This window comes from Balaenoptera acutorostrata, chromosome 15 (assembly GCF_949987535.1).
Source record: "Balaenoptera acutorostrata chromosome 15, mBalAcu1.1, whole genome shotgun sequence".
NCBI classification, from domain to species: Eukaryota; Metazoa; Chordata; class Mammalia; order Artiodactyla; family Balaenopteridae; genus Balaenoptera; species Balaenoptera acutorostrata.
This window is the reverse complement of record NC_080078.1, coordinates 67,236,180-67,246,278: the sequence shown is the minus strand read 5'-3', so window position 1 is coordinate 67,246,278 and position 10,099 is coordinate 67,236,180. Positions and strand designations below refer to the sequence as shown.

Below are 10,099 nucleotides of genomic sequence, written 5' to 3'. Positions count from 1 at the left end.
TACCCTGAGAGTGAGCGCCTGCCAGCCGGGCAGCCAAAGGACTTCAAGTGGCTCTGCCCAGCAGCGGCTCGGTGGCGATAGGGAGTAGCAGCGAGGAGCGGGGGCGGGGAAGACGTGACAGACACAAGCGAAAATCAACAACACAGGAGCACAGTTCTGGAAGGAAAGAAACGACACCCACCAGAGCCGGGGCTCCGGGGTTATCCGGAGTTGTTCCTGTGTGGGACGCGTGGGGATCAGGGCAACCATGTCCAGCTCGGACCAGCCCCCACGGGAGCCAAAACCTATTCCCAAAGCATCCGCTGGTCTGACTCCTGAGAACGGGTCGCCTCCATTTTAGCCCTGCAGAACCTGAGACCGGGGTCAGGGGAGGAGGGAGTATGCCTGGGATCACAAGCCGGTCACGGCGTGCAGAGCCGGGCATGCACCCAGGGCCCGACGCTCCCCACGACTGTGAGAGGGAAGCCAAGCCAGAAGATGCGGAGCACGCCCTGGAGGCGCGAGGTCTGGCTTCCATCCCGGCTCTGCCGCTAACCGTGGGCTGATCGCCTGTCTTCCCTAGGCTTCAGTTTACCCATCTGTACATTGGGATAATCGGTCTTGCTCTGCGAGGTTCAGGGGGGCGGAGTTCGCGCACGCTCTGCACAGCCTCGAGGGGCGAGGTGCTCGGCGTGTATATGGATGCTGGCTCCCGCGATCTGAGGTCCACCCGGCCTCTACCTAGGAGTCCCCCCTCTCGCCGCTCGCGCGACTCCTGCGCGGACGAGGGGAACAGGGTCGCCTCCGCCGGGTGCGTTCCCCAGGCCAGCAGGGGAGGGGGCGGCGGCGGAGCGGAGGGGAAGGGAGCCCGGGCCACGGCAGCCCCGGCCCGCCTGACCCTCGAGGGGGTCGCTGTTGCTTCGCAGATCCCTCCCTCGCTCGCTGCCTGTGTCCCTCCCTGCCGCTCCCGCCGCGTCCGCCTTTTGTTCGCGGAGCCGCGCGCCCCCGAGCCGAGGCGGCGGGGCGGGGAGCTGGCGGGGCTGCGCGGGGGGCGGGCCGCGCCGGGCGGAGCCGGGGCCCGGGCCGCAGCCGGACTCGGAGCCCGAGAGAGCGATCGGCGTGCAGGCAGCCGGGGCCCGGGCGCGCTCCGGGGGCGCGGCGAGGCCGAAGGGGCGGGCGCCGGGCGGAGCCGGAGCCGGAGCCGGGGCGCCTGGAGGCGATCGGGCCGCTCTCTCCGAGCCCAGGGCAGCGGAGAGACCGTGCGGCGGGGGTCGGGGCCAGAGCGCAGCCGGGGGGCTGAGGTGGGCCGAGAGGAGCCGCGGCCCCAGCGGCCGGAGGGGCGTCAGGAGCCTCCCACGGGGTGCGGAGGCCGGGCGGGCCCAGGCCATGAGCGCCGCTCGCTGAGGCCGAGGGAGGCCGCGATGGAGGTGCCGGCGGGGGAGTCCCCGGCTCGGGGCTGCGGCCCCCCGCCCGCTCCCGCTCCGGAGAGGAAGAAGAGCCACCGCGCGCCGTCGCCGGCCCGGCCCAAGGACGTGGCCGGCTGGTCGCTGGCCAAGGGCCGCCGCGGCCCAGGCCCGGGCGCAGCCGCCGCCTGCAGCGCCGCGTCCTCGGCGCGGCCCGACAAGAAGGGGCGTGCGGTGGCGTCCGGGGCGCGGGGCTCAGGGACCCGGGTGGCCGGTGTCCGCACCGGGGTCCGCGCCAAGGGCCGTCCGCGTCCGGGGACCGGGCCGCGACCGCCACCACCGCCGCCCAGCCTCACCGACAGCAGCTCGGAGGTGTCGGACTGCGCGTCGGAGGAGGCGCGCCTGCTGGGCCTGGAGCTGGCGCTGAGCAGCGACGCCGAGTCAGCGGCCGGGGGCCCGGGGGGCGCCCGCACCGGGCAGCCGTCCCAGCCCGCGCCGTCCGCACAACAGCCTCCGCGGCCCCCCGCCTCCCCCGAGGAGCCGTCGGTGGCCGCGTCGTCGGTGGGGAGCAGCCGCCTGCCACTCAGTGCCTCGCTCGCCTTCTCCGACCTCACCGAGGAGATGCTGGACTGCGGGCCCGGCGGCTTCGTGCGAGAGCTGGAGGAGCTGCGCTCAGAAAACGACTATCTCAAGGTGAGGGCGCTGGTGCGGGAAAGGGAGGCCGCGGGGAGGCGCGGGTGTCAGCCCCACCGGCCTGAGGCACCAGCCGGCCCGCTGTCCCACCGCACGAGCTGGGAAAGGGGCCTAAACCCTCAGGGGCTCCCTCACATCCCGCTTCCCATTGTATCTGGGACACCTTCTCCTGAGGAAGGAACCTGGAAGAGGAGACTGCCCAAAGGACCCTGATTTGGGAAGGGGGGCTTGAGAAAAGTACTTTGGAGGATGCCTAGATGCGGTACTTGGGATGGGGGTGGGTGCTCAGTGAGGGGCTGGACCTCTGATTCAGCTGCTCAGAGCCTCCACCCCCAAGCCAGAGACCAGGCCTTTGGCGGCTCTCCTTTCTGGGACAGGCACTGGTGTGCCGTGCTGCCAGGGAGACCTGTGGCCATCCCCTGCCAAGGAGAGGCCAGAACACCATCCTGAGTCTTTACCCAGGGCTTTCCTGGCTCAGGCCTGTCCCTGCCTGCCTTTCAGGGCGGGTCCGGTTTGAAAGCATTGACATCTGGGAACATCCCCTTGGCTAGAGTCCGACTTCCGCCCTAACGGTCCCACAGCCTGGGAGGATGATGTCGTGGGAGAACCGGTTCAGAGGCAGCTTCCTAAATCCCAGCGTATTATCTTCTGCCCAGTTTGGGACAGGCCCTGTACACACAGCAGCTGCATTGGTGCCCCACGGCAGTGCCCATCTCCTTCCCAAGTTCCCAGTGAGAGGAGGGAAACTGACATCTGAAAGGGGCCTTTCCTTTGGCTGGGGGTGGTGGGGACCTGAGAGCTTCCCCGGGAGAGCAGGCTTGGCCTTCACGCTTTCGGTGGACATAAGCACCTGCTGGGTGCAGGCCAGGCTCTGTCTGCCCGCTGCCTGGCACCGAGGCAGCTTTAGGGACAGCCCAGCCCTGTGTGTCGATATTGGCCTGGGAAGCTTCATGGGTTCTGCCACCACTGTCTGGGCATGGTTTGGAAGAGGCTGAAATGTACCTACTTTTATTAGTTGATGTCCTGGCACAATACCCAGAGCACCCCTGGCCAAGAGCCACCGAGTTCACGGCACTCTGCTAGTTTATGTCTGCCCAGCAACACTTAGCTTTGCACTGTAGCTCTTCTGGCCAAAAGGGTTTCTCTCTCATTAGAGTTTGTAAGGTCTTACTTAACTGTGTCTCCCCCTCCCTATTTTCCCCAGCATCTGCTCTCCAGCGTACGTTTAGTAACTGTTGTAGAATAGAAGGACAGGGTCTGTCTGAATCAGAATAATCTACCCCTTTAGCCTCTAACCTTTCCTCAGGCCAGGGCTTAGTTTTCTCATCTGTTAAGTGGGAGGGTAAGCCTTCCTAAAGACCCCATTCGCTGTTGACAGTCAGGGGTTCAGTCAGCTCCTATAGTATTCAAAAGCCAGTGGTGAGGAGAAGACAAGTGGAGGGTGGGTAAGAGGAGGGAGACAAGCCAGAAGGAGGCCTGGCCCTGCCCAGTTGGTGCTCTGAGCTGCTTCCAGTACTCCTTGCCTGAGCTGCTCTAAACTCGGACCCCGAGCTCCTCACTCCTGCCTCCTGGCCCCAACTGCTCCCCCTGGCAAGGGAAGATGGGCCATAGAGCTTTGCTTTAGGGTCTCACGCACCCACCCCTGGGGCTCCTGTTCATTCCAGGAAGTCAGCAGGCAGAGCTCTGGAGTCCCTGTGAGCCACCCGTGACTGTTAAGATGGAAAATAGTTCCAGAAGGTTGGGGATTGAGCCTAAGGTCTCACAGGGGCCAGGGCCAGGCTGGGGACCTCCCACTGCCTGGGTCAGGGTGCAGCCTCAATTTCCCCCATTCATGCAGTGTTTCTGGCTTCACGTGCAGGCCTTAGGCCACTGTTAGATCTGGGGTCTGTGCCTTCCTGGCTGTGTGATCTTGGGCCAGTTACTTAATGTCTCTGGACCTCAGTTTCCTCGTTGTATAAAGGGACATCACACATCTTCCAGCCTTAAGGGTTAAATGAGTTATGTGTGCAAACACCACTAGAGCGCCTGGCATGTAGCGAGCCTCAGATGAGGGTAATTTCCATCACTGCTATTCTCAAGTGGTATGTGACACATTTCCGTGGGCGCTTATCATGTTCTCTTGTGGACTCCATGGGGGCAGAATAGATCCTCCTCCCCACCTGAAGCCGTCCCAGCCCCTCGTTCATTCATTCACCAACTACTTATTTAAGGCCTACTGTGTACCAGACACTAGCGCAGATCTGAGGATACAGCCATGGGAGAGGATGAAGTGTCTGTTTTCATGGAGCTGTTCGTCTAGTGGGGGAGACTGAGATTAAACAATAGTCATACACTACGTCACAGTACAGATCATGATAAGGGTGGGGAGGGACACAGTGTGCTGAGAGCACATGAAGCTGGGGCTAGGGGTGCTAAGGGAGGCCAGGGGCTGAAGGATGAGATGGAGCCAGCTGAATAAGAAGCTGGAGTAAGACCATTCCAGGCCAAGGGAAGTAGGAAAAAGCTCGTGGATTTCGAGGATCAGTGCCAAGGCTGGAGAGAGGAAGGAGATTGGATGGAGAGGTGAGCAGGACCAGATTGTGCGGTTACCACTGTGTATACATGGGTCAGTCCCTGAACTTCTCTCCAGCTGCCAGCCTCACAGAGGCAAGATGAAAATCTAGAGGCCATGGATGTGGGCCATAGATGCAGAGGCTATTACAGGAGGTGTTGTTTTGTTCATTCTACAGATGGGTAAACTGTGGCCACAGCGGGGAGGGGACTTGTTCCAGGTCCCAGAGCCAGTTCTCCAGGCAGCCAGGCTTGGAGTAAGAGTACCTTGTACTCTTGACGTGTTTCCTGCCCCTCTGGGCCACTTTGCTTCTAAGATGCAGGATCTGAGTTACCAGGAGAAGGACTTCAGATCCCCAGTGTGTTCCCAGCAGGCCTCGTGCTGCCTTGGGTTGAGTCCCACTGAGTCCAGTGGGGCCCTGCTTGAGCTCACCTCCCAGCTGGTGGGCGGCACTGGGAACCATCAACTGGGGAAGACCTTGCGGGTGACGGCAGATCTCCTGTGGCATGAGGCTTACTCTGGGACCCGAGTGGAAAAAGTGGAAATGGGGCAGCTCTCTCTCAGTGAGACGATAGAAGGAGCTGCTACAGAGAAGGGAGTGAGCTTGCTGTCCGTTGAGTTATTCAGTTATTCAACCTTGCATGTTGGATAAAGACATGGGGTTTGTGGAAAGCAGCTGGTAAACGACACAAAATGTGGTGGTTGTGATTACTTGAGGAGGATATTTATGTGGAGGCTGTAGTTGAGTTGCCTGACCTCAGCCAAGGAAGTCTGCAGGTTATTAACTTTTAAGGTTCCAGGATTCTAAGAGACAGCTTTGGCTGCAGGGCAGACACATGGACTGTTTGACCTTCAAAACCCTGGTGGTCTGAAGTCTTCCATCTCCCCATCACCACTAACTGTTGCCCATGCATCTTTTGAGGACATGCTGGGAACCCACCTGGTGTGGATGGAAGAATCTGAGCGTTGGATCCCAAAGACCTGGTCTAGAGACCTGCCATTTACTGTGTGGCCATGAGCAAGTCACTTGGCCTCTCTGAGCTCTTTTTTTTTTTTTTTTTTTCCATCTATAAAATGAAGATGATGGAACCTGCCTGGGCAACTTCATAGGATTGTTTTCAGGAATCAGGGAGGTGTGAATAGATAAGACATTTTGCAAGCAGTGAAATCCCTCATCTTTTAGGGAATTGTTATTATTGTTAGCCAATGAGCAGATAGGATGTCAAAGCCTTCATTCTTGAGGGAACTGGGAGAAGCCAGGAGGGGGGATCCCCCTAGCTTTAGGATGTTGATAAATCAGGAACTGCTCCGAGGAGGACAGGAAGGAGTGATCACATTCCATGCTGTGTGGGCTTCATGAAGCGAGGCCTCCCCACCTCCTTGGAGGTTCTACATGTGAGTGTTTGAAGTGTAGCCAATCTAGATGTCAGCCAGAAGGGCCCAGAGGAAGCATCTAATTCCCCTCCAGTTCCCATTATACAGTTGGGTAAATGGAGGCTCCTGGTCACACAGCCAGGATTCCAAACCTGGTTGGTCTAACTCTGGGTCCTGTTCTTTCTACAGTCCGACTGGAGCATGAGCTTGTGGTTGCTAACAGCATGTCTAGTCTGGGACATAGGTTGTTGAGAGGAATTCTGTTGTGTGCAGGGCTCCAGGCTAAGACTTGTTGGGACCAAGTAGAGAATGACATCTGCTGGGGCCGAGAACCTGGAGCCTGCAGGCGGTGTGTTGGGGACATGTGCCTGCGTGTGTGTACATGAATATGTACCCTGCACCAGTAGAAAGTGTGATTGGGACCAGGGATCTGAGGTCTTGGAGGAAGTGGTGGGGGTTTGGATCAAGACTTAAGGGTTAGATAATGGTTAGGTTGGAATCCAGAGTGCTGGAATGTTAGAGCTGGCCAGGAGACCCCCAGACCACTGATCTCCGGCCTTCTGTGGTTCTTGCTCACAAATGCTATCAGCTATTAGATCATTTCCAGTGTGCCAGGCTCTGGGTTAAGTAAGTCCTTTACTCCTCACAGCAATCCTGTGTGGAGGGTTCTGATATCAGACCCATTTGACAGATGAGGAAACCGAGAGGTTATGTAATGTGCCCAAGATTGCACAGCTGATATACTTGGGAACCTCACTAGACAACCCCAAGGAGCTCCCTTCCCCAGTCTCTCTTCCACCCTCTCCCATGCAGGAGGCAGCTTGTGCCTCCAAGTTTCCCAGAGCAGGGTTCTCGTCTGGTTTTGCCAGTTATAAGCTGTGTGACTCTGGGTGAGATTCTCAGTCTTTCAGAGTCTGTTTTTCCTTCTGAAAAATGGGCGATAAGCATGCCTGCCCCAGGGTCATGGGGACCCTTTTCTGAGTGATGATATAGATCTAGTGCACAGTAAATGTTAGTGCCTGTCCTGGTTGTCACCATTCCCATACCTGCTTCTCCAGACATTCATTCATTCATTCATTCATTCATTCATTCAACACATATTTTCCAAGTGCCTCCTAGGTACCAGGCCCTGTGCCAGGTGTCTGGGGCAGTAACCCACAAGTTGTGAAGCTCTCAGTTCCTGGGAGCTGTAGGGGGAGGACTCCAGTATATCTGTCACTGTGGCGGGGAGAGGAGTGGTCACCATGGTCAGCAAAGCTCCTGGCTAGTCCCTGCCGTGAGTCCCAGCCCTCCCTGTGGCAGCTGAGAGGTGGCCTGAAAGAAGCTGCTCTGAGAACTGGGTCTTTAAGGATCCTCAGCTGGTCGCCTGTCATGGGGGGAGGGGGGCAGCTCCAGCGAGATGGAGAATGAGCTGCAGAAGGTGAGACGGCTGCTGCTGAGGCCTTAGGGGGACCACGAAGCTACCAGGGCTCCCAGCATTCCTTACAGAGGGGTTTGGCCTGTGTCCCTGGGCACACTCTTTCTTGCACACACAGACACATGTACACATATTCACAGCGTGTGCTCAGAGATCCGCGACCACTCACACATGTCTCACATACACATCCAGGGACATGCTTGTGCTGTCTGTTTGCAGAAGCACACCTCCAGACTTATTAGGGAGGAGACTGGCTCAGAGAAGTACACAAACCCATGCAAGATACACCACCTCCTGTCTCATCACACCCGCAGTTACCAAACAGACACAACAGAGACTCACACCATCTAGGAGACTGCTGGCTCAGAAACACACACTTACACGCCCCCAGACACACTTGGCCATGTCCCAGAGATGGACACACCCTGGAGACACCGTCAGACATATCAGAAGCACACGTGTGTATGCGGACGCACACACAAACCCACCCAGAGTCATTACACACAGGTGCTCGCATCCACGGAGATCCACAGATACGCCCCTGCCAAGCGGGCTCAGACACAGCTCATCACCCAGCCACCCATGCTGCCTCTTCCACAAAGAGAGCAAGCAGCAGAGGTCCTTGCACGCCCGGGGCTCATAGACACACACCCAAGAGACACACGTGAGCAAGACATGTAGCTATGTACATAGAAGCAGGACACGAGCACAGAGCACTCAGATGTCAGACCTGTAGCATTTGCTAACAGGAGCCAAAGACCCACAGACCAGGTTACCCAGACACACACACACACACACACACAAACTGGCTGTGACATTTCAGCTACACAGAAACACAGGAAATCCTGGCCCGTGTCTCCCTGGAGCTCATGTGTACAAACTACTGTTTTCAGCTCCTCCATGAGGCTTCCTTCCACTAGGCTGCTGGGAACAGTGAGGAGTGTGGCAGGGGCTTGATTTTGCAGTCTTCTGGATCTGGGGGTCCTAGGAGCCTGGCTGGGGCTGAGTGGTATGTAGGCAGATAAGGGGCTGGCAGGTCACCAAGGTGGAGAAGATGCACCAAAGGCCCTCAGGCCCCGGACACCCAGCACTTGGGCCTGGGCCCAATGAGCTGAGTGAAATGGAGCAATTGTCAGGCCTGCCAGCGCCCAGGGGCAACTCCCTTCTAATTTCCTCGGAATTTCCTGCTTGCCCTCATCTCCCGCCTCCTCCCCCCTCCCCCTTTGCTGGGGACTGTGGAGGACCATGCCACTGCCATCCCTAAAGGGTGCCTGATTCTGCCTGGGAAAAGGAGGCCAGGATAGAGAAGGTTGGAGGACATGTGAGCACTCAGAGGAGGGACCTGGAAGACTTCCTGGAGGAGGAGGCATTAGAGTTGAGGAGTTAGCCTTGAATGACTGCCTCTGTGTCCAGCTGCTGGGACCGTGCCTGGCACATCGTAGGGACTCAATAAATATTTGTTGCATGGTTGAATGAAAGGCAGTGATCAGGGTCTGCAGGTGGGCTGCAGGCCGGCTGCAGGCTTAAAACAGAAGAGCTGGAGGGAGTTGTGGGAGGGGGCAGTGGTGAGGGAGAGGCTGGGAAGGGGAGTTGGGCCTGCTCGGGAAGGGCACTGAAGGCCGAACTGAGCTGAGGCATTGTGAACACCTTGCTGGGAGGGGGCCGTGTTGACCTATAGCAGAGCTAGGAGCTGCCTCCTTTCCATGTCTGTAGCACCGGACACAAGGCCCCAGGGCCTCTCGGGAGGGAGGTGGACAAATTCCACCTTTGGGATCAGGTCTGGGACCAAACCTTGCTTTGTCACCGCCTCCCTGTACATGAACCCCATGTGCAAGGCCCCCTCATCAAGCCTCAGTCTCCCTATCTGTAAAATGGGAACTTAATCCCTTTCTTGCAGAGCACTTGGGAGGGTTAGTATTCAAGTATATGGCACATCCAGCACTGTCCTGGGCACAGCGGAAGGGAGGGAGCCCCATGTCCTGTGTAGCCTCTGGGGCAGAGAGAGTTCCGCAGGGGAGGGGCTTGGCTAAGTTCTAAGCAGAGGCCTGACCAGCAGCCAAGCTTATTACTAAGGTCATTGCCCCGGGTGCCCCATAGGCGTGACCTCATCTGCAGTCACATTCTCTTCCTTCTGGTGCCAGAAGGAACTTGGAGCTGGGGTGAGGAAAGAGCTAGAGACTCTGGGGTGTTCTGGGCCAGGCTGGCCCTGGCATTCACTGGAGACCCACAGGTCAGCAGATGGCACTGGCCTCCCTGAGGAATGGCAGGGAGTCAGAGAAGGTGGGAGCAGCAGGCCAGCCTTTCCCTTCTCTGGGGTCCAAGGTGGTGAAGAGCACTGTGGTCTAGAGCCGAGCCCACCTGGGCTTGAATCCTGGTTCTGCCTTTTCCTCTATGAGCTTTGCCTTTATAAGCCTCAGTCTCTTCATCTGTAAAATGGGGATGCTGATCCTCCTTTGCTGATGGAGGGTTGCCTTTGGGGTCCCACATTCTAAGACTGGGGTGAATAATCTCCCATTGCCTGCACCGCAAAGAGAAGCTCGGGCTCCAATAGAAAAACTGTTTTGGGTCCTGTGGCTAGGCTGGACCAGTTAAACATCTCTTGCCTGGTTTTGCCCCAGATCCACATGGGATCTTCTGGGTCAGTTGCATCAGCCTCTCCCCTCCACACCCATCCTGGGCCCT

At 58.1% G+C, this 10,099-nt stretch overlaps 1 protein-coding gene across 4 annotated transcripts in view; it reads left to right on the top strand.

Moving 5' to 3' along the window:
* The first annotated feature begins 659 nt into the window (after window positions 1–659).
* Window positions 660–10,099, top strand: part of SOGA1 (suppressor of glucose, autophagy associated 1) — a 72,155-nt gene continuing 62,715 nt past the window's right edge. For 3 of the 4 annotated variants that reach the window (XM_057528437.1, XM_007193165.3, XM_007193166.2), the window contains exon 1: window positions 661–2,075. In XM_057528437.1, coding sequence (XP_057384420.1) covers window positions 678–2,075 — 1,398 coding nt within the window. In that variant the 5' untranslated portion in view covers window positions 661–677. Of the gene's footprint in view, window positions 2,076–10,099 lie in introns of all 4 variants that reach the window. The other variant, XM_057528436.1, reaches the window with a different exon arrangement.